The sequence below is a fragment of the Candoia aspera genome, chromosome 1, assembly GCF_035149785.1.
Source record: "Candoia aspera isolate rCanAsp1 chromosome 1, rCanAsp1.hap2, whole genome shotgun sequence".
Lineage (NCBI taxonomy): Eukaryota > Metazoa > Chordata > Lepidosauria > Squamata > Boidae > Candoia > Candoia aspera.
In genome coordinates, this window is record NC_086153.1 from 65,265,060 (window position 1) to 65,291,720 (window position 26,661).

The 26,661-nt window shown below is 36.0% G+C and overlaps 1 protein-coding gene across 3 annotated transcripts in view; it reads left to right on the plus strand.

Moving 5' to 3' along the window:
• HEATR5B (HEAT repeat containing 5B) overlaps positions 1-26,661 on the plus strand; it is a 52,606-nt gene that overhangs the window by 8,121 nt on the left and 17,824 nt on the right. For 2 of the 3 annotated variants that reach the window (XM_063305707.1, XM_063305716.1), the window contains exons 8-25: positions 1,650-1,805; positions 2,756-3,006; positions 3,831-3,942; positions 4,714-4,866; positions 5,472-5,571; positions 6,267-6,376; positions 6,822-6,985; positions 10,197-10,372; positions 11,551-11,656; positions 12,049-12,239; positions 13,895-14,054; positions 14,646-14,835; positions 16,270-16,439; positions 18,420-18,564; positions 18,946-19,185; positions 20,603-20,854; positions 22,268-22,449; positions 23,571-23,639. In XM_063305707.1, the coding sequence (XP_063161777.1) occupies positions 1,650-1,805; positions 2,756-3,006; positions 3,831-3,942; positions 4,714-4,866; positions 5,472-5,571; positions 6,267-6,376; positions 6,822-6,985; positions 10,197-10,372; positions 11,551-11,656; positions 12,049-12,239; positions 13,895-14,054; positions 14,646-14,835; positions 16,270-16,439; positions 18,420-18,564; positions 18,946-19,185; positions 20,603-20,854; positions 22,268-22,449; positions 23,571-23,639 (2,927 nt within the window). The remainder of the gene's footprint in view (positions 1-1,649; positions 1,806-2,755; positions 3,007-3,830; positions 3,943-4,713; positions 4,867-5,471; positions 5,572-6,266; positions 6,377-6,821; positions 6,986-10,196; positions 10,373-11,550; positions 11,657-12,048; positions 12,240-13,894; positions 14,055-14,645; positions 14,836-16,269; positions 16,440-18,419; positions 18,565-18,945; positions 19,186-20,602; positions 20,855-22,267; positions 22,450-23,570; positions 23,640-26,661) is intronic. The other variant, XM_063305725.1, reaches the window with a different exon arrangement.

Here is a 26,661-nt window from a genome sequence, read left to right on the forward strand (position 1 = left end):
AAGACCTAGTCACTATAAATATAAGTAGCTTTTGCTCCATACCAGTTGAGTAAATTCCAGCTTTTAAATAACTTGGTGTAATTTTTCTGGTTTTTGGAGCTTGGCAGGAACAAATTAGAACCATTTCTGCCAAAGCTAACAATAACACCAAGGTGATCTTGTTTTTTGGTTTTTTCATTCTAAAGGGGACAGTGCATACTTGCCACCATCAAGCTTATTAAAGCTAAAACTATTTACCCAATACTGTGTGGTACATAGATATTTGTCTATAGTGATTCAAAACCCTTAGATATTGTTCAGTTTAGGTTTTTGCTGCGTTTCAAATGCTTTAATCCACATGGAAACAGGCGTGATTCCACTGGAGACAACATTCTTAGTGGCTTAAATTCCTGTTTTCCATTGGCCCTGTCAATTCTCCTTGGTGGCTTTTGATCAAAGTGAAAAGTAAAAATCTCAGGTGGCCTTTGTTATTACAGCCTTTCAATCTACTCTCTGTTGCCCCGAGGTTTAGAGAGAACTAAAGCCAAAATCCATCAAGAAGGTTTTTACACATCCAACTTTCAGTGGTTGATTCCAAATTGGAAACGTTTTGTTTTTGCAAACTACATATTCTATTTTCCAGTTCATGTCAATGCCTTACCCTCAGTAATACTACATGGGAGGTACAATTGGACCCCATTCACTGGGAGATGTTGTGCTTCTGGTCAAAATGAACCTGAGACCCTATTGCATGCATTTTTATGCTGCCCTTTTTATGCCAATTTGCAGACATACCTCTACCACTTCCTGAAAAACCCAGGCCTTTTATGAGAGAGAGGGGGTTCATTTCCTACTCGCCAATCAGAATCCTGCCATCACCAATAAAGTTGCTAAGTTTTTATCTGCAATGATTTCTGTAAGAAAGCATAAGATAGCCTTATCTTGGAATGATGACATCATGAAGTCTTTTTTCTTTCATTGTATTTTTATTTAATTCTATTTATGTTTTGTGTTTTATATTGTTTTACTGTATCATTTCTTCTTTCCCATTTTTCGATTTTTAAGTCTTAATTTTTTAGGCTTTATATGACTGTTACCCTGTTTTTGTTGTATTGGTTGTTGCTTCTGTGTGTTTTTTACCTTGCTGATTATTGACCATAATTAAATATATCTGATTTGTTTTCAGGTGAGAATGTCTTATGAACTTAGGAATGTCTTATAAACAATCTTACAATATGCTTATAGTGCGCAGTCGCTCTCTCTCTCTCTCTCTCTGAATAACAGTACCCTTGCAGCCTACTATCAGTTCCATGATAGTAGTTTGATGCAACAAACTTGATCATTTTGTAAAGATAAACATTTGTAATTTAGTTTCTTAGTTACTATGCAATGAAAACTGTGTAGCTCTTTAGAAATAATGCAGAAAAGTGGTTTCAGAGTGTTCAGGAGTGAAATATAACATCTGTCTGCAACTCTTTAAAGCAGCATGATCTCTGCAGCTGCCAGGGGATCCTGGGAAAAGCTGTGTGTGTGTGTAAGAGTTACTGACTGGTACCATGTCTGCTTCCCCATGCGCTCTTAAATATCTTTTTGGAACCCAATCCAAAGTAGTATATTTTAAGTGTAGCAGAATGCTGGATTATTTACTGTTTTCCAATTTACTTTGACAGAAACAGTTGTGAATGATGCTAATGTTGAAAACAAATCAGGAGCAGCAGAAGTTGCAGCAAGTCAACATGTAATGGTTTGTGCTCTTCAAGAGCTTGGAAGTTTAGTTCAGAGCCTGAATGCCACTGCATCACCACTTATACAGGAACCTTCTATAGGTAAGTCATTAAGGCTGTCATGCTGTACAAACTAAGAATGCATCTTAGTGATTTCTACCATATAATTATGTATGCAGTGCAATTCTGATGTGAAATATAAATCCAAGTGCCAGGGAATATAAGACATTTTTGGCTTCTCTAGTTTGCATCCCAGTGATTGGAAATTTAGTTGATTAAATGGACAGAATAGGTAATTTCCAATATATTTTTGTCTGTTTTGTTTACTTAAAGTTCAGTTTCCCACCTTTCTAAAGCATCAGGGCAGTAAATAATGTGAACGTGATATAATAGATACGGCTTTAAGAATGTAATACGATGCAATAAAAATACTAAAATACTAAAATATCAGTTATTCAGGGATGAAACATCAGCATAATCAAAAAGATGAGGCATAAACAATAAAGCGTAAAGATAAAAATATAAAGCACAGTAAAGCCCCAGTGATTTGGTATGGTTTTGTGGTTTTTACCCTCAGCCATTGTATGTTTTAATGTTTTTTTTAAATATTGTAATTTTCTATTTTCACCTTTGTTCAATGTCTAGAGTTGCTGTGGTGAGAAGGGTGGCCATAGAAACCTAAATAATACATAATATATAGTACATTGATTAGAAATCTGTGTGGTTTGTTAAAATTGTTTCCAACCAAAGCCCTACATAAAAAGAAAAATCTTCACATACTAGTGAACTGTCAAGGCAGACAAAGCCTATTTAACAGAGTAGACTATTGCCATTGAATCTGAATTTGGCATCTAAAGAGTGCTGTTGAATGCTTCTTGGTGTTTTTATTAAGATTTAAAAAAAATCAAAACATTGAAAATAGATAACCCTGCATCTTTTGCTACTGAGCAAGATTTACATCATTTCAACCTCTTCTTTTGACCAAATCTACCACAAATAAGAAATGCTTTGGCAGTTTCCTCAAAATATTCTCTTCTCTGGTTTGTTTTCAGGATTGCTTGAGACTGTTACTTCAGTTCTTCTCCATCCCAGTATGGCTGCTCGACTTGCTGCAGCATGGTGTTTGCGCTGCGTGGCTGTAGCTCTGCCTTTCCAGTTGACTCCTTTATTGGACCGGTGTGCAGAAAGGCTTAACAACCTGAAGACCTCCCCAGAAGCTGTTAGTGGGTACAGTTTTGCAATGGCTGCTTTGTTAGGTGGAGTTCATCAATGTTCTCTGGGTATCCCTCATGCCAAAGGAAAGGTGAGATTATTCATACTTGCATTTAAAGGCATTGTTTTGTTTATGCTGGTGTGGAGAAAGGAGGCTGTCATAAAATAGCATCAGCTATTTAAAGGTATATTCCAAAAAAGCTGCATTCAAAGATTTGCATTACTGGCTGTTAGTTTCCCATTACATTCAAGGTTTAAAGTATGAAAAGCTGAAGCTGTAGCTACCAAGGAACACGTACCTCGCTGTGAAACTGAGATACGTTAGCCACGTCAAAAGGGAAATTCCTTTTTGTAAACACTGTTATGTCTTCTGCTAGGCACTCAGAAAACAGGTTTATCCTATGCTGCTCCAAAACTAGGAAGCATCCATTTTGAAATTATAATTGCTCCTTCCTAGTTGTAAGATATTAAGATGCTTCTTTTAGGGTGGGGGCCTTAAATTGCTCTAGGAGTTTCATACTCTCATATGCTCATTTTCTGCTACATATTGTGTATTTATGCCTGGGTGAAAGTGTTTTGCGTCACGACAGTAGAAGCAAATTCCATTTTATGTTGGTGCACTTCCTCCTTTTTGCTCTTTTTTCAGGGTGTTTCTCTTATCGTCACATTCCACATCTTGGTTTGTATTCTTTATTAATCTTTTTGCTTTCCTGTCCTGAGTCTCAGCCATCTCCTGCTGAGTCTTTCTTTGGCTTGACTTCTTCATTTCACTATTTAAAGGAAGAATAATTTGAATAATAATGAACTTAATATCAAATAAAGTTTTTATTTTGTACCCTGTCTTAATGTTAAATTATGAGTTTTATTAAGATGCTTTCTAATTCACTTCTAAGTTAATCTTTCCTTTGTTTTCAGATGGTTGTTAGCATTGCTGAGGATCTCTTACGGACTGCTGCACAAAACAGCAGGCTGTCCTTACAGCGAACCCAGGCTGGGTGGCTTTTGCTGGGTGCTCTAATGACTTTAGGTGTGTATGTAAACAATCCTTTTATTTTAGCAACACAGTCTGACTTGCACTTAGCAGCAACATTTCTTAATGTGGCCAAACATTGAAGAAATGCTTAGTTAACATTTTGTTTCATGTTTTTGTTTGCTTTAAGTTGTAAATATTAGGTTGGAAACTGTGTTTTAAATATAATCAGTTCTATTTACAGAACTTTCAGAAAGATTGTATGAATAGAGGATTAAACACCTTTCAATGACCTTCAACAATTAAATACCTTCAACAGTGAAAATGGTTGATGTTGCTCTAATACTAGACCTTATCAAATTCTGCTCTTGGTACCAAAATCCAGATTATTTTGAAAGTGCAATTTCTCTGTTACAGCTTTTGTTATGAACTAAAAGCCTGGATAGAAATATATTCTGGTCAGTAATTGGGAGGTATTAAATTGTAATTAGCACCTTGAATGGTAAGAGAATATTAAAGTTAGTTTTAATTGATTTGAATCTTTTAATGCTATTAATATATAAGTATATTTATAAAGGTACAAATATTTCTATAATCTTAAAGTCAGTTATTGGAGTAAGATTAATCATTTCCCTAACATTGGTCTGCAATTTATTTATTTGAATGGATGATGTAGTTTTTTAATTAAAGTTTGTCAAAGTGGCTTATAGAATATAAAGTCAGTTTTTGAAAATGTCATGTACAACTGGCATTGAAGCCTGTTTAGAATTCTTTGGCTTTATCTTTCACAGAGATTTATTGCTCCAGTATAATTTCTTTCCCCGGTAGGTCCTTCAGTTGTCCGCTACCATCTTCCTAAAATGTTATTACTGTGGCGAAATGTGTTTCCCCGTTCTCTAAAGGAATTGGAAGCTGAAAAAGCTCGTGGAGATTCCTTTACATGGCAAGTAACACTGGAGGGACGTGCAGGAGCTCTCTGTGGTAAGAATCTCAAAAATATAGTAGACTTGTCCAGTACTATTTCAGCCGGCCTTACCTCCCTATTTATGATTAAAGTAATGGGCTAGAATCAAAGAGACTGAGACTATTCTGAGTAATCTTTAGATTTTGTGACAAATTGGAGGAAGAACTGTTACATCGGCTTTGAGCATTGAAATGAAAAATATTAAGAATGTATTTGGGGAACATGCAGCCTGATCATATTCAGTCATATGCATATTTGGAATTTGCTAGTTTATGAGTGTGCGTAGGAGTAGGGTAGGATGTTTATTTAATTTATTTACTTTTAACAGGTTACGAATATAATTTAATTGAGCACTATATTTGATAGAGCACTATATTGTGTGTGTGTGTTTCTGTGTAGCCAGTTTGGTGCTTTCTTTTTTTGTGGGAAGCTATGGTTTAAGCGGAGAGCCCTGAGAGAGAGAGAGAATGACGTATGTCCTTTCTTTCCCACAGTACTTTTATTTAACTTATAACAATTAATTCACTGAACTGTCAATTGCATCATATATTTGATAGAGAAACTATTTAAATCACATTGATCTATTAAAGCTGGCATTTCTAATATTTTTTGTTGTTGCTAGCTATGAGGAGTTTCGTTGCCCACTGTCCTGAGCTTCTAACAGAAGATGTTATTCGGAAACTGATGGCACCTATAGAATGTGCTATGACAATGATGTCTCAGTAAGTATGATTTCTTAGGAGTTGAAACTGGTTTTCTTTTAAAATAATAGTTTGTCTGCCTGATCATTCATAGAACAAATAGGTTCTCATTTCTAAGTTTCACTCAGGCATCAGAATGAGCATGTTGATATTCATCACTTTGGAACTTAATTTTTGCATCCACTCTTTATTGCTTTTTGAACTTTATGTTTTTTTGTTCATGTTCATTTATTTATTATTTATAAATCAAATTTATACACCGCCCATCTCGCTATATTTTAGCATATAATACAGAAGTGGGCAGTCTGTGACCTGGGTTCTTATTGCATATGCTAATCGACATCTCTTCTCCTCTGTTATTTCCTTTTTATATTTTCCCTCCCCTTCCCAGTGTGTGTGTACTGTGGTGTATGGCTAAACTGTAGTAAATTCATGTGAAAGTGAGTTCAGGTATGTAGGGGTGATGAACTTAGGCTAAGTTCATTAATACCCTGCATTCTCTCTTAATACCTTGCTGATCTCACCAACTCCCCCTCCCTTTGAAATTTCAAAGAGCAAAATAGTGTGGGTCTGCTCTTTCCCTGCCCTGTTGGCATGCATCTTCCAAAATCTACAGGAGAAAAGGTGATTTTATTCACAATACTCTGTGTCTACAGTATAAATCAAATAGCTTTTTAAATTAATAGTAACCTTCATGTTTTCCTTTAACATGATAGCATTCCTTCTGTAATTAAAGCCCATGGAGCACACCTGAAGGCAAGTGCAGCAATGGTTCGATTAAGGCTTTATGACATTTTGGCTTTGTTACCACCAAAAACATATGAAGGTAAGATGCACTATTTTTTTCACTATTTCTTCTATTCTTAAAAGTACCACTATAATATGAGGTAGAAGCTTTGTAAGCATTTTATTTCTCTATTTTTAAAACAACAGAAAGTTCATCAGGAGAACTCTGCTCCCATATGTTCACTTTCACACATAACAGCGCTACCATCAATAACATTTCCTGTGAATATCTAGGAGTTGTGTTCAAATAATGGTCTTCATCATCATGCAGATATTGTGGGAGATTGTTCATGATATGAAGCTGCAGAAGCTTCTGTAATCTTGGAGATTGTCTATCCAATTTGCAAAGAGATATTTTGCCATGGGATTTAGCATGCCCAGAATAATATTAGTTCTGGCTTTCCTGTTTTAAAATTAGGATGGATTGTGTGATGCTTATTGTTTAATGTGCTGTGCAAAATCTGTATTTTTTAATTTTTCTCTAGGATCTTTTAATCCACTGCTTCGGGAGCTGGTGGCAGAATTTACTCTGACAGACAACTCTGCTAATACAACCACATCCCTGCTTAGATCACTTTGCCATTATGATGACAGTGTTCTTCTTGGCTCCTGGCTGCAGGAAACAGACCATAAATCAATTGAAGATCAGGTATCCAATCTTGTTTTCAAATCCTTCCCAAGCTCACTTATTTTTTTACACACTTGTTATATCTGTAACAAACTAATTACATGTTTGCTGGTTTTTTAATATTGGCAGATTAAATCTGAGTCAGATTGTTAAAGCATAAATTCATTAGGGAAACTGTCATACTTTAAAATATATATATTAACAGTGAACTCAGCTGGCTGGATGGCTATTAGTTTGAAACTGAAATGGAGCCTCCCAAAAATAAAATAATGGGTTTTGTATTCAGTACTCCCAGAGCTGCCCCATCATGGGGTTAAAATCGCTGGAAGAAACATTAACAATCTCAGATATGCAGATGATACCACTTTGATGGCTGAAAGCGAGGAGGAACTGAGGAGCCTTATGATGAAGGTGAAAGAAGAAAGTATAAAAGCTGGGTTGCAGTTAAACCTCAAAAAGCCAAGATTATGGCAACCAGCTTGATTGATAACTGGCAAATAGAGGGAGAAAACGTAGAGGCAGTGACAGACTTTGTATTTCTAGGCGCAAAGATTACTGCAGACGCTGACTGCAGCCAGGAAATCAGAAGACATTTAATTCTTGAGAGGAGAGCAATGACAAATCTCGATAAAATAGTTAAGAGCAGAGACATCACACTGACAACAAAGGTCCGCATAGTTAAAGCAATGGTATTCCCTGTCTATATATGGCTACGAGAGCTGGACCATAAGGAGGGCTGAGAGAAGGAAGATAGATGCTTTTGAACTGTGGTGTTGGAGGAAAATTCTGAGAGTGCCTTGGACTGCAAGAAGATCAAACCAGTCCATCCTCCAGGAAATAAAGCCAGACTGCTCACTTGAGGGAATGATATTAAAGGCAAAACTGAAGTACTTTGGCCACATAATGAGAAGACAGGACACCCTGGAGAAGATGCTGATGCTAGGGAAAGTGGCAGGCAAAAGGAAGAGGGGCCGACCAAGGGCAAGATGGATGGATGATACTCTAGAGGTGACAGACTCGTCCTTGGGGGAGCTGGGGGTGTTGACGACTGACAGGAAGCTCTGGTGTGGGCTGGTCCATAAAGTCATGAAGTGTCGAAGCAACTGAACAAGTAAACAACAAAATAGTTAAGAACATGAAAGAAATGAAAAGAACTTTTGAGCTTTTTCAGTAGCCTGATGCTATTGAACACAGTTCTCCGTAGCTCCGGCTAATATGGGGATGTGTAGTGAAGCAATATTTGGAGAGCTATAGTCCTCCATGATTGACAGAAATATTTTAACCCAATTAATGTAATTAATTATTTTATACCTTCCCTCCAAATCTGGAAGTCTGTGTTTTTGAAGCAATGGTAGGAGAGGTCCTCCTCTCCTTTAATGCTTCCTGTAAAAGTATCTCTTATAGAGTGTAGAAACTGCCATTGCGGAGGCAATTCCACATCTGAATCCTCAGAGAGGCAGAAATCAGACATGGTATATATAATCCACAATTATCACTTAAGGCTCCTGCTCCAGGCTCCCTACAGTAGTACTGTTAGTAGGAGCTGAAACCAACTGCAACACTTGGTTTGCAATCAGTTAAAACCACCTGGATATATAAGAAATTGGAAATTATTTCTAGCAAGCTGTCTTTCAATATATGGGAAAGTTTGTCTGACCCTTATTATTGCAATAGTGAACTAAGATATGATAAATAAATACTGATAAATGAAATATTGTTTATTTTTCTTATATAGCGCTACCATATCTGGGCTGCAGAACCACTAAATAGCAGCAAAGAGATGCAGAAATCTAGTGGTCATTCAGACTTTTGCAGCCCAAGTGTGTTAGCCATACTCTTACTACTGAAGTAACTCTTCCAATAAAATACTGCTGAACAGAATATTTATATCCTTTCTTTCTGTTATCCATCAGAGGAGTTTGATATCAAGAAAATAGATCCACATAATACATATTGTATATTGGACAGAGGGTGGGGAAAGTTCTAGTAAGGATATAAAGTTGGGCCTTCTACAGTTATTAGATGTTGTGCTTCTCTAGTTTTTACATACTCTATTGTGGTATGTACTTCCTCCTCATACTCCAGATAGAAACTCTGTATGGAAATTTATGTTGTGTAGTTATCCATTTCAGAGTAATTCAGGAATTTCATGCAATCCTGGTAACTACGTGAGTGAATCCATTTCTCTGAATAATGCAGGCTAGATCCCTGATGGGAAGCTCTTCACATTGATTGAGCTGAAAAACCTATGGATAACATAGAGCTTCCTCTAGTACATGGAAGGAAAAACCAGAGGCACAGGTGCAAGATATGCAGTACCTGGCCTGGCAATAGGACTTGCAAGAAAGATCTGGGAGTCTTGATAGGTCACAGATTAAGGATGAGCCAACAGTGTGCTGCAGCTGCCAAAAAAGCCAATGCAGTTTTGGGCTGCATCAATAGAGGCATAGTGTTAAGATCATGGGAAGTGATAATACTGCTCTGTGCTGCATTGGTCAGACCACACCTGGAATACTGTGTCCAGTTCTGGTTACCACATTGCAGAAAGCATGCTGAGGAACTAGAAAGAGTGTAGAGAAGAGCAAGAAAGGCAAGGGGCTTGGAAGCTAAATCCTGTGAAGAGTGTTTAAAGGAACTTGGTATGTTAGCTTAAAGAAGGGAAGGCTAAGAGGGGACATGATAGTAGTCTTCTGATACATGAAGGGATGTCACAGGAAAGAGGGAGTAGATTTATTTTCCCCACCACCTGAGGGTAAGACAGGAACCAATGGGTGGAAGCTTTACAGTGAGAGATCCAAACTTGAACTAAGGAGGAATTTCCTGACTGTGAGAGCTATTAAGCAGTGGACCAGCCTGCCTCCTGAAGTTGTGGCTGCTACATCACTGGAGGTTTCCCAAAAAAGATTGGACAACCATTTGTCCAGAATGGTGTGAGGATTCCTGGACTGGGCAGGGAGTTGGACTAGAAGACCTCCAAGGTTCCTACAAACCCTATGATTCTCTGATAATTAAAATACTTGCATGAATAGCAGGGGTGGTTACTTTGGAATGTAATTGCGCTGTGCAAACCAAAGATACATTGTATAGGCCCCATTTTACAGGAATAATTTTGAAATAGAGTACTCTTTTAGCTAAGACAACATTTCTGTTGACGAATGTTCATAACATTATGAAATGTTAACGTATAAAAGATACATTTCTCTGTTATTTCAAATGTGCTGATGCTTTACAGCTCCAGCCCAACAGTGCCTCAGGAAGTGGTGCCCTAGAACATGATCCCTCCTCCATTTACCTGCGCATCCCAGCTGGAGAAGCGGTGCCAGGCCCTCTTCCACTGGGAGTATCAGTCATTGATGCCTCAGTGGCTCTGTTTGGAGTTGTTTTCCCTCATGTGTCCTACAAACACAGGTTTGTTATTATGAAAGGGAACACATATTATATACCTCATGTAGGTGTTCTTTCATTCAGCAATATCAAAATGAGAATCTTATATAAAGATAAGTTATTCTTTTTTCCATTTTGGTAACTTTTCAAATGTTACAAGTTATCTTTTGGGAAAAGCTTGTGAAATGCCTTGTACATTCTTGAAGATAAACATACTGTCTGATTAGCATACTAATTAATTAATGTGATGCAAACGGTTATAATTAGCAGGGGTTCCATCATATTTGAAGTTCAAGGGTAATTTTTATCTAGAGGTTTTCTGGTGTTGCATTTACTTCTAATGCAACAGTTGGTTTCCCCATTTTGTCAGTGTGCATATTTTCTCAAAAAGAGGGGCTGAAGCCCTCCTTTCCAACCTGATGCCCTCCAGGTGTATTAGGACTGTAATATCCAGAATTGCTAGCCAGTATCAGCAGTACTGATGAAGTTAAAGAGTTACCTGGATGCTTTTTAGTAAGGAAGGCAACTAGAAATCTAAGAGAACTTGGAGAGCTGTGGTGGGGGGGGGGGTGGAGGTGAGGAGGGAGGCAGATAAATTTGGATAGAAGAAAAAGAAGAAAAAGGGATAACTAGTATAGTTAAAAGACAAGAGAAACACTGGTATCCTTTGTGAGGAGGATTGTCTAATGAAGCACTCAGGAGACATTTTGCTGATAAAACTTTAAGCAAAAATAACTTTTACCCTATCCTGGTTATACAATGGATAGGCTTTTAGTGATTCATAATGGTCCTCTGAATAAATGAAAGACAAAATATTCCCACCCCACCCCCCCACACACTTAAGATATCATGCCACTGGGAAAAGAATTAATTAAGATTGGTGATACTTTCAGTGCAAGAACACTTTTAAGTTTTTCAGTAAGAATTTAAAGTATATTTGTATATCTCCAACAAACTGAAAAGCAATTATGCCATTCTTGACCAAATAAACCAAGTTTCATCACAGTCCCAGTGCATCTGGACAGCACAAGACTGGATTTCTAAACTTAGATAAAATAAAGTTCAGAGATAATTCCAGTTACATTAATTCATGTCTGACAAAAGCCACTTTACTATGTCAATGTATCTAGCAGTCATTATTACTGAAATGTGAGTTTTTTGCTATTTGAATCCTATTTTCCTCATACTATTTATATTTTCAGGCTACAGATGTTGGATCATTTTGCAGAATGCATCAAACAGGCAAAAGGTGTTCGTCAACAAGCGGTGCAGCTTAATATTTTTACTGCTGTCCTCAGTGCACTAAAGGTAAATCTGCTTCAAAATATGAAACTGTAGTGTTGCTCTCAAGCTGTGGAATGTGCTCTTAGGAGTTTTGCCTGCAATCTTTCAGTTTCTTGTGAGAGAATCAAGATCTGTTGCTTCAGCTAGGCCTTTTCAGTTTGACTTAGTAAACAATGATTTTAATAGTCTTTATCAGTTTTTAAATGGCTTTATTTTTATCGTTAGCTGCCTTGAGTGCCCTATGGGATCGTAAAGTGAACATATAACAATAATGGTCTAATTAAAATGTAATGATTTGTAAGATGCTGAAAAGTAAGTAGGTAAGAACACATTCATTTAGGTGTTTTCTTAAAGTAATCTATGACTGCTTTAAAGATGTGGTTCTAGATAATGTTTTGAAATATCGTTTGCCATAGGGCTTAGCTGAAAACAAAAGTACCTTAGGACCAGAAGAAGTCCGCAAGTCTGCTTTGACTCTTGTAATGGGAGCGCTTGACAACCCTAATCCCATTTTGAGATGTGCTGCAGGAGAAGCTCTGGGCAGAATGGCACAGGTGGTCGGAGAAGCAACTTTCATTGCCAGGATGGCTCAGTACAGTTTTGATAAGTATGCTGTAATTTTACTTCAAGTAAAACAACAACTGCACTAAATACTTCTTCTGTTTGGATTTGTTTGTTTGTTTATTTTTAAAATTTGTTTTCTTCTATAAAACATATGAATAACATATAAATTATACAGGTGGCCCTTGTTATTTGTAGTGGTTCTGTTCCAACATAAAACCATGGATAACGAAACTATGAATAATGAGACTTTGAACCTATGGAAATTGAGTGAGTGGATTCTGGAGCCTGTACTCATCTTCTTCATCCAAGAGAGGTTGTCCTCTTCCTGCTTGCAGGAGCAGTACCGGCCCCTGTCATCAGTACTTCCTTCTAAGGCTTCAAAAGAAGAGGACCACCTCAGCCCAGCCCCATGGGAGTGAGCCATGGGCACTCTCCAGCAGCAACAGCTACTGCAGCATAAGTGAGGCTCTTCTATCATAACTGTGAAAGAGTCGCATAGAGTGAAGAAGCTAGCATGAGACATTTGGCACAAAGAAGGTAACACCCTTCATCACCAGCCAACTAAGTTGTTTCAGAGAAGAAAGCACAGAGCTACCACAAGGTAGCCACTTGGAGCCTTGCAGTTAGGCTGACCCAGCAAGTTCTGCTGTGACCAAGAAGCAAATGCCCTGTGCAGACAGTCTAACCCTACCTCTGAAAAACAAACAAACCCATGCTTTATACATATGTAAAAGCCCACCTACCATTTTGTACAAGCATAAACAAAGCCAAAGCCAAAGCCAAAATGTGGATATGTGAAAACCTTTATCTGTATACCAAAGTTTGGTCTGCATTTAATAGTTGTGAATATTCAAAATTACGAATAAATGAATCATGTATAACAAGGGCCACCTGTATATCATAATAATTCTGGGTTAATAAACTATGACTGAAGAATTTTGGCTGTAAGAATGTACATAGATGTACATACAGATTTACTTCCTTAGTTTTGTTGATTGAAAAGATGTATAGCCTTTGTGCCTATGGAAGATTGCTATAATGCTACAGAGTTTTTGTCCCCCTTCCCTCATCCTCTGCTACCATTTAGGGATAGGAAGAATTCAGGAGGGTGTGTTCATGGTTGTAGAAGAACGAGGGATTGATGTAATGCAAATCATTTAAAAGATTATAACATTTTTAGGTTTAATGCTACAGTATGAATATTTCCCCTACATGTGAAAAAATTGAGGAGACAAGAAATGAAAACAAGAAGGGAGGGAAAAATTCAGAACATTTTTCAGATTCAGTTTTTCTCCCAGGTTCATTTACTTAGTGAATTATTCATAAATGTTTCATATTATAAATATGAAGATAACTCTGTCTCTTAAAGACATAGACTGTGACTTAGACCCAACTACCACTACCCTACATTAATTTTCTTTTATTGTTGGAATTGAAAATTGTTTTTTAATGGGGAAATTGAGTTATTTTGAAAGTGTAGACATGTCTTAACAATTTAATTATACAAACATATTTAAAATAAAGTTGAAATCATATTTCTGTTACACTGTTCATTTTATGAATATCCACAATGATGCTTTTGGGAATTCCAAAAATGTCCGTGAGCAGCAAGCACTGCTTTTTGTCATTTCAAAAAAATAGTTTTGTGCTAGGGTTTTGCCATCTTGATTATGGATTTAATGTTTTTTTTTATTGCAGGCTGAAATCTGCTAGAGATGTTGTATCAAGAACTGGCCATTCTTTGGCTCTTGGCTGCCTGCATCGTTATGTTGGTGGAATAGGTTCTGGGCAGCATCTGAAAACCAGTGTCAGCATTCTGTTAGCGCTGGCACAAGATGGAACCTCTCCTGAAGTTCAGGTAAAATTAATATACAATAGAGCTATTCATGCTTTGAAAAATATTCAGATATGCTTTGGACTTTACACAAGTGTATAATCTCTCTGTTATTCATTTAAGAAGTATGCCTTTTTTAGTTTTCTGCAAGAATCTGAAAAAAATGCTGCTGCTGCTTGAAGGAATCCACTTAATAAAGTTAGTGAGACTCTTATTATGATAAAATATTTTTATCATAATGCAAGATTCTTGCTTTAACAACTTTATTCATTATTCTTTATGTAAACAGTTGAATTAAATAACCTGTGCTTCTCCTACATACAGGTGTTATGTGTTTTTTAAGGAACTGTTGGCTTGAAATCATAAATCATGTTTGTTAGTCTAGGTGGCTCTGCTTCCTCTTTTTTTTTTTTTTGGTGGAGCAAGAGAACATTTACCTTTCCTTAATTATAGTTATGGGAAGTAGTTCCAGTACAGTTTCCAATCTAGTGAGAGATGTTAGTGATGTCAGCACTGTATATAATTTGAGAATCCATTTGTTTATAGTGGTAGCCTTTTAACCATGATCCTAGTTAAGATGAAAACATATGATTAAACTATTCATTCTCCTTCTAGACGTGGTCTCTCCATTCACTTGCTCTAATAGTGGATTCTAGTGGACCGATGTACCGTGGATATGTAGAGCCTACCCTTTCTTTGGTCCTTACTTTACTTCTGACAGTGCCTCCATCCCATACAGAGGTACACCAATGTTTGGGTCGATGTCTAGGAGCTATAATAACCACTGTTGGTCCTGAGCTGCAAGGTTAGTGTGAAAACAATAAAATGAGGATTGTGATCTTCCCTACAGTTTTGTGTATATTATATTGCATGTGATTTTAATACAGATATAGAGCAGTTTGGATCCAAAGCCAGAAAGGTTCTTCAGAGCAGACATGGGCATGCACGCTACTCCTCTTTGCACATCCTTAATGAAGCTACTACTTTTCCTAGGATTACATTGTAGATGCACAATCCCTAGAAAATAAGTGCTTGAATTAAAAAGGTGCTGACAGCGCACATACAGCCACTCCAAAACATATTTTTGCACATTGTTGGTACCTTCTTAACACCAATATGTACTTTCTTGGCCTCACATGGATGCTGTAATTCCAGGAGTGATATTGTTTCTTTAAGGAGGTGCCAACAAATTTTTGTTCCAAGACACTTTTTTGGCTTTAAATCCAAAGTGCTGCACATCCCTAGGTTTTAGTGAGAGGCAAGTTTACTATTTTTATTCTTTTCGCCTTCCAGATGCATCTCTAGTCTTATTCTACTTTATGTCTACTGTATACTTTACATTATATCTAAGAACATTTCCTTATGGCTATGTAACTCACATAGTCAAGATTTCATTGAACAGAGAAAACTGATGATTTTTCTTAGGCACAGATGCCCAACTGGCATCATGAGCTATTTGCTTTAACCACCTTGTAATGAACTGGATTATGACCGATGAAGTTCAATCCAGATTATCTGACTGTATTGTATGTAGATGCAGTTGTTGACTGGGCTGGTTTTATGACATACTGTACAAGTGATTCTTGAACTGCATGGGATCCTAGTTAGTTTCTGAGCATAATTCTGAGAACTCATCTTGATCTTTCAATAATTCTTATCAGAGATTTTTCTTCATGGTTTCCTATCATCTGAAATGTGTCTTAAGGAGAATACTTTTCAGAAATTATACCCTGGTTATAGAGTTCAGTTCCTTTCTGATGCCTTTGTGGATATTGGTGAAAATTTCAGCTCAGCTTAATTTATTATTTAAGATGCTTTTATACTGCTTCACGTAAGCTGCATATTAATGTGGTGTACAATGAAATGATTAAAACATTAAAATGGAAGTAAAACAGTGTAAACATATATTCATTAAAAAGGTGGAAGGGTTGGCAGGAAATGGAACAAAATGAAATGATTCATCTATAATATACAGAGAAAGCACAGATGAACAGATAGAACTTCAACAGGAGCTTAAAGATGGAACAATTGGCATCTTACATATTTCTGGGGGTGGGAGAGAGTATTCAAAATTCATAGTTTACTATGTGACAAATACCCTAAATTGAATCTTTATATTTCCTTAGGGAATTGTACCTCTTCTATGGATATTAAATTGCAAGATATTCATTTGGCTGTCTTTCATTTCACAGTTTACAGGTTTTATAAAAGTTGATTTTGAAATGTTAATTTTTTTTAGGTAATGGAGCTACCATTTCTACCATCCGTTCCTCATGTCTGGTGGGATGTGCAATTACACAAGATCATTCTGACTCTCTTGTTCAAGCAGCTGCCATTTCTTGTCTCCAGCAACTTCACATGTTTGCGCCACGGCACGTTAACCTTTCCAGTCTTGTTCCCAGTCTTTGTGTAAGTATACACTGTCCCTCCTTTATATATCCCAAAATAAATTGTGCCCCACAATGCTCATAATTGTCAGCACTGTCAGTTTGCTGCTTGTCCTAAGCATGCAGAAGAAATGTACTTTCTATCTTTATAGTAAAGTATCTATGGTGTATACAGATCTTTCTGATAATTTATAAGTTTTTCATTGCATTAGAAAAAGTCTGAGATTGGCATTAAGATTTTGCAGATTCTTAAAAGCTTGTGCAATACAGATACTTCTGAAGGAAGTTGAAACACAGGTAGTCCTCGACTTAACAACCATTCGTTTAGGGACTGTTCAAAGTTACGACAGTGCTGAAAAAAGTTACTTGTGACTGGTCCTCACACTTAGAACTGTCGCAGCATCCCTGTAGTCATATGATCAAAATTCAGGTGCTTGGCAACCGGAATATATTTAACAATAGTTGCAGCATCCTGGGGTCATGTAGTCTCCATTTGTGACCTTCCCAGCCAGCTTCTGACAAGCAAAATCAATGGGGAACTGTGTGATTCACTTAATGACTGTAGTGATTCGCTCAATGACTGCCACAAAAAATGTCATAAAATCAGGCATAGTCACATGATGCCTTGCTTGACAACCATACCACTTAACAATGAATTTTCTGGTCCCTACTGTGGTCGTAAGTTGAGGATTACCAGTACCTTTGAACCTTTCATGAAACTTAATTCTGTTGTTATACCTTGCTGAAATGGCAAAAACACAAAGATTTTCAGTATAATTGTTAGTAAATTGGCAATTGTTTGAAAAAAGAGTTCCTTGCAGAATAATTAAACATTCTGCATATTGTTTGCTTCTGTGAAGAAAGATCTGGAACTTGCTGATCTTTTCACTTAAATGTATTTTGCTGGAGGAAAAATACTTAATGTAATGTAAATATTTTAATGTAATGTAAATATTGTTTATTTACATTTGTATTTATTGTATTTATAATTGTATTGAAATTTAACTTTGTTTTTATTGTAAACTGCCCACAGTCCCTTCTTTGGGGGGGAGATGGGCGGTGATAAAATTTGATAAATAAATAAATAAATTTAACATCTCTGTTTAAAAATTGTATTCAACTCTGCCATAAATTGTGGCTTGTATTCAAGTGCAGAAGCTATTTGTAACAAATTATCTGAATTTCAGCTATTCTCAGTATTACACTTAGTAGCTGACAGATTCATCCAAAACATCCCTTCCCCTCAGAATTCCCCTCAGCTTTCTGTCTTTATCCTTTTCCAACAATTGTTTCCTATAATATTTTTTTTTTTTAAACCTATACATTGCCAAAAGTGTTTGCTTTATGTCATAAATATATGTGAACATGTATATTTGTATGTGTTTTATGTGTGGCCTAGGCCTCTTTGTTGTACAATTTTTTATATTATTATTCCAGCAGAGGAGATTGAATCTTTGGCTTTCTTTTTTCAGCTATGAGTCATAAGAACGACAAGCATATGAAACACATCTGGAGCCTCTATGTTTTTCATGGGGCCTATATTTGAAATAATTTGCCAAGTTCAGACATCCTAGTGAATTGTGATTAGTTCACATGTGAAAGTGGAAGTTTTTGACCTCTTGCTATGTGAGGAGTGAGGGGATAGTTAAGCCTGAGGCTTCTCCAGGCTCAGCCACCTTGCATGTCATAATTCTGTGGCTTGGTGTTTCCTGAGGTTTTTGAACATACATATTCATGTGCACAGTCTCTGGCCTTGTAAACTGATATTCACATGTTAGCACTATTATTAAAATCAGTGTTTCTCAACCTTGGCAACTTTAAGATATATGGACTTCAACTCCCAGAATTCCCTAAACCTAACCCTAGGGTTGAGAAATACTGATTTAAATATTCTTCCATAATAACATCTGTAGGCAGCAAGCAGCTGATTGCCATTAATCTATAGAAGCTACAAACATTTTGAAGTGACTAAGCCCTTTGGGCTGCTTCTTGCTGATTATAGGTACATCTGTGCAGCTCCCACCTGCTTCTACGTAGGGCTGCAGTAGCATGTCTGAGGCAGCTTGCTCAAAGAGAAGCAGCAGAAGTATGTGAATATGCCATGAGCTTAGCAAAAAATACTGGAGAGAAAGAAAATAACGGCACAAGTAAGTATCAGACCAAACCATGCAACTTCTTAAACATATTTTCTGCAAATAGATTTCCTAGGCCTGCAGATGCAAATAGCAGGCTTAATCCTCTGCATTTTTAATTAGCCTTTTTTGTGTAATAGAGAAGGGTGTCTTCTTAAGATCTGGAAAGATGAATCGAAGACATCCTATTAATTCAGTCTGACACTGCAAGTCTAGAAGAAATCTTGCTGTAGTTTAGCAGATTTTTCTTCATGTTGAAAGTTTATGGTAATGCAACAATTATTCATGTTTTTTTTAATGGATTGTAGCCATTGTGTTAACTATTGTGATTACACATGTAGTTAAATAATTCACTAGAAAAATCTCAGATGTTGTACTACCTAATATGTTTTGCAGATATTAATCCTTTTGCTCTAGGACTTGGCTCACGAAGAGATAGTCATGGCAGACATCAAGGAATTAATATAACAGAGACGGGACTTGAAGGAGTTCTTTTTGGAATGTTAGATCGTGAGACTGATCGGAAGTTGTGTTCTGATATTCATGATACCTTGGGCCATATGCTTTCATCTCTGGCAGTGGAAAAGCTCTCTCACTGGCTAATGTTATGTAAGGATGTGCTCGCAGCATCCAGTGGTAAGAATCTGAAAATGACTCAGTAAATGAGTGAAGAAAATATTACTTGTCTCCTCTTTCTATAGTTCTTCATTTAAAAGACCTTTTCAGTTTGCAATCTGCTCTTTAGCAAACCATTTTTTATAAATTATTAAAAGGTTATCTATGGTAAACCAAAATCTTTTTTTTTATTTATTTTAATTTATTAGCCACCCAACTCCAATTGACCCTGGACAGCTAATAAATTCTTCTTCCTGTTTGCCTCCGACAGCAGTGAAAAAGCTTTGAATGGTTCTTGCACTTTAGCTGAACCTTAAAAAAAGTCATTGTTTAGCTGTGTAATGGGGCTTAATAAATACCTTCATAAATGTGGCTTTTTAAAGGATTTTTAAAATTAATATTTTGAATGAGATGCAGGAGAAAATGAGTATATGTAGACCTGACACTCTAAAAGTTCTGTGATTCTTACGTTTTGTGCTATAACTGCCTAAATATTTGCATCCATATTGTTTGGAAATTTATATGTAAAATTAGATGCTAAGCAAGTGAGCAGAATAAATCATAATTTTCCCTGACTTTTAAAGGTAAATCTATGAAATTTATTTAAATGTTGATTGGGTTTTCCACAAATAGATAACTGATCTCATAATTTCAGTGATTTAGGCATATTTTAAAACATTTCGTTGCAACATTATACAAGTAGCTAAGGATTGTAAGACATGAACATGCTTCATTGTCTTTGCTTAATTATTAAAAGGATGATAGTTTAACAAGTTGGTTATATGTTTTCTTTTCTTTAATTTCTCTCCCTGCTTTTTAAAAGTTATTTTGTTCTGAGTTGCTTTCATCTGTAACTGAGATATAGTTGCATGCATTTTCTATTTACATATTGTGAACAGCACTGCACATCTAATGTTTTAATGGTTCAGATGGCTTATAGATCAAAATATAAGGCAGGGGTCTTTAAGTAACAATATTTGGCAAGTAAACTTTGAATCATTTTTTTTTCTCCTCTAAGTGTCACTGTTTTCTTGGTAAAAATGTTAACCTGTTGCCTACATTCTTGGCAACTTTACCATGGTTTTCTGAGAAACTGGCTAATTAAAGGCTAAATTTCTTAAAGCTATTGTGAGATTGCAATACCTGAAATACTTGCATTTCACAAGAAGGTTCATATGAACTATTAGTTTCAGTAGGGACCATTAGGTGGATAATGATCAGAAATAAAGCCTTCTTTGTGATGGTATTCCAACTGTAGAATGCTCTCTTGTCATCTGCTATCTTATTCATTGATACCTAGGTGCTGGATGAAAACAATCCATTCCAATCATTCTTCTACCCTTTTGCAGGATATTATTTGAATACTGATCTTGCATGTTTTATTCAAGCCTGGGTCCCAAATGTTCTTTATAAACAATAAACGCCTTATTACATGCAGATATGACAACTACAGTTCCATTAGGAGGTGAAAAGGATGAAGATTTGGAGAAGAAAGATGAAATGGATGATGATACAATGTTTACTACATTGGGTGAAGAAGACAAATCAAAGCCTTCTGTGGCTCCTCGCTGGGCAACTCGAGTCTTTGCTGCAGATTGCTTGTGTCGAATTATCATGCTCTGTGAACATGCAAACAAAGCCCACTTTGATCTAGCTCTAGCCCGCTCTGCCAAACTTAGAGACCCTAAAAGTAAGGAAAAGTGTCTTGAAGGAGTATTCAGAAATTCTTTTTGCCTTGATGAAAGATAGGTTGTAGCCATATTATACTTCAAAATATCTTACAGATTATAGGGTTTAATGTAATGTAGTGAATTGCATCAGAGATTCATTACAAGTGTGTTTGTCTGCAGTTTTTTGTCTGTACAGGTATTACATTTTAAATTGCCCATCAAAATGTATGCTGCCTATTTAGACAGATTTGTTTTTCTACAATCCAAATAAACATAAAAGAAGAAATTTTAAATTATGTTTCACTCCTTACTATTCTCATGTTCTCTTTTGCATTCTGTCCTTGTACCACTCCTTCCCACCTCCCTTCACAATTGAAATACATCTCAGATGGTGGTTTATTGTGAAGCTATTCATCATAGTTTCCTAAGTCAAATATAACAGAAAAGCATAGTTAGTTCAACTGGGAAATCTAAAATATAGGAAAATGAAAGTAATGGTACAAAGATGGAACAAGTCATTTTCTGCAGGCTGTCGTTGTGAGCTTTTCAGAATCATCTGAATGACCAATATACTTAAAATTTGGGACAACATATATGCTTTTTAAAATTTGCAGATATTTCTGTGATATATCTTATAAAACAAGACTGAGAGTTAGAGTTTTTAGAGATTGCATGTTAAATGGGGCAGTTTACTTATATCCAATTGTGATTTTTCCTTAACAGAAGACACCTTCTGCTTTTATAGCTCATGGCATCTAGTTTTTGTTGATGCTATGTTTTTTTTTGAATCTCTTCAAAAAACTGCCCCAGGGAACAGTTTCCAATTAAATAAACTATCACCTATTATAACACATGGATTCTTTACGTGAATTTGGTCTTTTGAAACTCAGTAAAAATGTATTTAACCTCTTAAGAATTCTTAAGAATTCTTGCACGTTAAATTAAATATTGAAATAAAATTTTAAAAGCTGATAAATGCAATGAAAGCCATGACTGTAGGCTGTTTCTCATCTTTATTCTCTTTGAGTAGGTCTGTTTTATAGTCTGAATTGAGCTTTTGTTTCAAAAATACTGTGCATTGTTCCCTTAACCAAATTAACCAATGGCTTGAATCTTAAAAGTGATCACATGCTCTTTTGTGAATAATAGGTACTATGAGCTTGCTAACTATAGCTTAGATTTTTGCAGAATATGAGATGAACTCTATATCATTATTTTTTTAAATTCCTGTCTTAAAAAGAACAGTGCATACAAGAGAGATTGTGGCATTTAAAACAATACTTTTGCTCAGTTTTTAGGTGTGTGTGTGTGTGTGTGTGTGTTTTGCTTTGCTGAAATGAGCAAATGCACAATTTATAATACATTTTTCTGAATCAAAGTGTCCAATTGTGGGTGACTTTTGAAATAAGTGTTTTTTCTTGTTTTATTTTCAGATGATCTTCTAGTGCTTCATCTCTCAGATCTTATTCGCATGGCATTTATGGCTGCAACTGACCACAGCAACCAGTTGCGAATGGCTGGTCTCCAAACACTTGAAGATATTATCAAGAAATTTGCAGCTGTTCCTGAACCAGAGTTTCCAGGCCATGTGATTCTAGAACAGTATCAGGCTAATGTAAGATAATCTTCATGTTTATGCCAGTTTAAAATCAATTGGGAAAAGCTGTGCCTCTTATTCCAGTATTATATTGTTTGTGTTGGAGTTTTGAACTGTATATAGTGATGCTTTTTGACAGCAGTGGTCTGTATACATACATGGAATTCTGTCAGAGCTTTACTCTTGATCTCATTTTATGAGGACTGACTATAAAATCAAGGTCAGGTATTCCTTCACGAAATTTTGGATTATTCCAAGAAAAAGTGTTCCCTAATTTTATCAGTTAAAATGCACATGTTTTGCTTGTTTTGTTTTGCTCTGTGAGGGTACTGCATATGCCCATGTTTTGTGCCCCAGAAAAACACCATTCATTCATTTGAAGAAATATGTGAAAATCTCATGAAGTCTCAAGCTAGAACACTAAAATCCCATGAGATTTGGCAATTTTATGAGATCTTGACCATATTGATAGTTTATTTGTTATATTACATTATAATTTATATGACGCATTACTTTATGTTAAAAAATTTATGTAATTAATTGTATTTCTGGGGTCCATTAATATCTTCAGGGGCCATATAGTGGTTCCTGTTTTCCATTGTACATAGAAGCTTTCAGGTACAATGTAGTGCTTCATATAAAGGTTGAGAACTGACTCCTACAAATTTAAGACAATTACATTCTAAAACATCTAGTGTGGATTGCTCAGTCATATCTTTTCTTTCCTGTGCATAATTATTTGAACTTAAAAGAGCCCAACAGAAGAGTATCAGTGTTATTCTAGAGCTGTATCAAATAGCAATCTTGCTCTCTTCATCCTGTCAAAACAGCAGCTCTTTCTTTAATCACCTAGGATGTATTGGTGCTTGGGATGGCTAATAATCATGGCGAGATCCATTCAAATCACATGGAGTGCTAACTTCCTTTTTGACTGACATTGTTAATGCCATTGCTTACGATAGGAATGCTGATATAAAGCATACTTAATAAAACAGTACTTTGTGGATCTGTGTGCTTCTAAAATTGGATGGTATTTCTCAGTCAAAGCAACACTAATAGATGAAACAATTAATGCAAAGTGTAGGAATTCTAATTTCAGTTGCTGAGGTATGAGATATTTTGCTTTGTTTCTCCTGTAGGTTGGGGCTGCTTTAAGGCCAGCTTTCTCACAGGATACCCCTTCAGATATAACTGCAAAAGCTTGCCAGGTACAAAGAAAAGCATTATTGCAACTTCAACAATTCAAAAGACAAGATGTGGAAATGAGAGAGAAATGAAGAGCAGCCAAATTTGACATGTAACTCTAAAAATATATAGTATAAATATTGTTCAACTTATTTTTATTTGAACATCATACTGAGAAAGCAACTCATCTCCTTATACTTTCTGATCAGCCTGTATCATATTTCTATTTAACCCATCTTTGAAGGTGCTTCAGATGATGTGCATAGGGATTTTCCCATTGTGGTGTGAGAGGTATTCACAGTGTGTTGATTCTTTCTGCTTTTTCAAAAGGCTGGGGATAATTGGATATAGTTATTTGTATTAATGTCTCCTAGAAAGTTCCTTCTTGGTTGTTTTGTTTCAGCCTTCCTCTCTCCTTAAATTTTCTTTCTCCTTTTCCCTTTTTAAATAGCTCTTTGAAACCTTGTTTTTTCCCCTTTTTCTATTTTATCTCTTCACATGCATTTGCTTATTTTATAAAAGTATATAAATAAATAAATTAAAGCATCCCAGATAGATGTTTAGATTCTGCTTGAGCATATCTATTAGAGGGGAGCACATCACCTGCGTGGTCTTTGGTCCCCCTGTCAAATTGCTCTTACTCTTAGGAATTCCTTCTAACATTCCATTGGAATCTGCCTTTCTGTAACCAAAATCTGTTATTTTGTGTCCTTTTTTGTTTTCAATTCTTCATGGGATTTTTTTTTTTTTTGGTATGATCATACTGGCTTCTTTTCTGTCTTCCATTTTTTTTTCTCATTGGAAGCTGCTGGGCAAACTTATGAAGTGGGAAGTGTGGAAGGTTAGAATTACAGACAAAAGAGGCAAGTTAAGCCTTGGACTACATTAGTAAGGGAACTGTGAATATTCCCAGGATAGCAAAAGTCAGCTGCCTTGGACATCCCTCAGAATTGTAGAAGATTCCTAGATGACAGCCTGTTCTGGGATTGGGAGGCCCATGCCCCTGCTTGTGCAGGTGTTGAGTTTCAGGCTAAACCGCAGGCTGACTCCTCTTCTAGGATTGCAAGCTTTCTGTCAAATGCTCCAGTGTGGCGTTTTTTGTCTTTTGAAAACCAAATGTATCCCTCTTACAGACCATCAGATGGTGACAAAGAGCAATAGGTGCAGCCCTTATACTGCTAAATAACTTAAAATGGCTTATGAGCAAAGCAAGATTTATTTTCCAGTTAAGTTTTTTCAGAGTTTCCTTCTCTGATAAAGGCTACAATTTCATTTGTTGTTTTAAAAAATGAAGGGACTTATCAGCAATATTACTAGAGATTGGATTGCGATAACAAGGTTTCCTGTAATATTTCACTCCTCTTTTTAGATTTTTTAAAATTAAACTTATTATTTATTTCTTAGCAAGTTTTACAGAAACAAATAGAAAAATTACAAAATACAAAAAAGGAAAAATTACAAAATACATGAACAACTACAAAAACAAAAATAATAGAAAGGGGAAAACTATAAATGTCATATATTAATCAAATGTTAGGAATAATAATAAATGATTGTTTAACACTACAAAATATCATCAAATCATGCCATGGAAAAACGTATTAGTTGTTTTTTTATTAATAGATTAAAAATGCCTTTTCAAAAACAGATAATTCTCACATATCTTGAATCCAATCCTTAATATCAGGAATAGTACTCCTTTTCCACACCCCAGGCCAGAATTAACCATAACCTCTCAAAACTAGTCAAATTCCAAAGTTTTGGGACATAATTTAACATAACGTTAATATCTTTAACAGTAAAAGAAAATCCCATAAATCTTTTTAGGTACATTAAAATATTATTCCAAAAGGATGCCAGTGATTCTCGGGTCCAAATTATATGAATTAGTGAACCCACAAAATATGTACATTGCCAACAGAGAAAATATGATATCCATTCATTTGAATACATTCTTTGGTTTGTCCTGTAAACTCACAATACAATCTTTTGATGAATCAGTTTTAATTTTAAATCCACTGAAGCAAATTTAACATTTTTGAAGACCTGCAACAATTGATACTCTGTTATTGGTTGTTCCAATTCTTTTATCCATAAACCATAAATGTCCTTAACGTTGATTTTAAAAATGTTCTTTAGTTTTTGATACAAAAATGACGTGGATTTAATTTCATTTCAAACGACTCCTTCAAATATACAGGTAGTCCTCACTTTATGACCATTTGTTTAGTGATGGTTCAGACTGAAGATGCTGAAAAAACCAACTAACAACTGGTGCTCACACTTATGACTGTTGCAGCATCCCCATGGTCACGTAATCACAATTTGGGCACTTGGCAACCGGTTCGCATTTATGACCACTGCAGCAACCTGTGGTCACATGATCACCATTATCGACCTTCCCAGCTGGCTTCTGGCAAGCAAAATCAATGGGGAACTGCATGATTTGCTTAATGACCATGTGGTTTGCTTAATGATCATGGTGATTTGCTTAACGACAGCTGCAAAAAGGTAAAATCAAGTCGGATTCACTTAATGATCGCTTTGCTTAGCAACCGAAATGCCAGTCTCAATTGTGGTCATTAAGTGAGGACTACCTGTATTAACATGTTGAGATTCTCATATGCAACCAAAGGATCCAGTCCATACTGAAATATTAAAACATGTTCGATTTGACTATGTAGCAATTACTGTGAATTAGGGGGACAAAATTTCACTTGAAGTCAAGAAATATATTTAAAGTAGTTCATTACAAAGTAATTGATTTAAATTATATATTCCAGATTCTTCCCACAGCTTTCAACAGAAAATTTTGCCCCCTATCTTTAGGATAGTGTTTTTCCATAAAGTTAAATATTCAAGAGCCTCAACATTAAAACCTAATCTACAACCCAACAAGGCCCAAACATGTCTGGCTGTTTGTAAACCTGGGAATGAAATACTCTCTTTACTATATATTGGCCCTAAAAATTGCCAGGCCCTTAATGGAAAAACATACAACCTTACCAACAGAACCCACAGAGGCTGATATTCTACTAGGGGTTC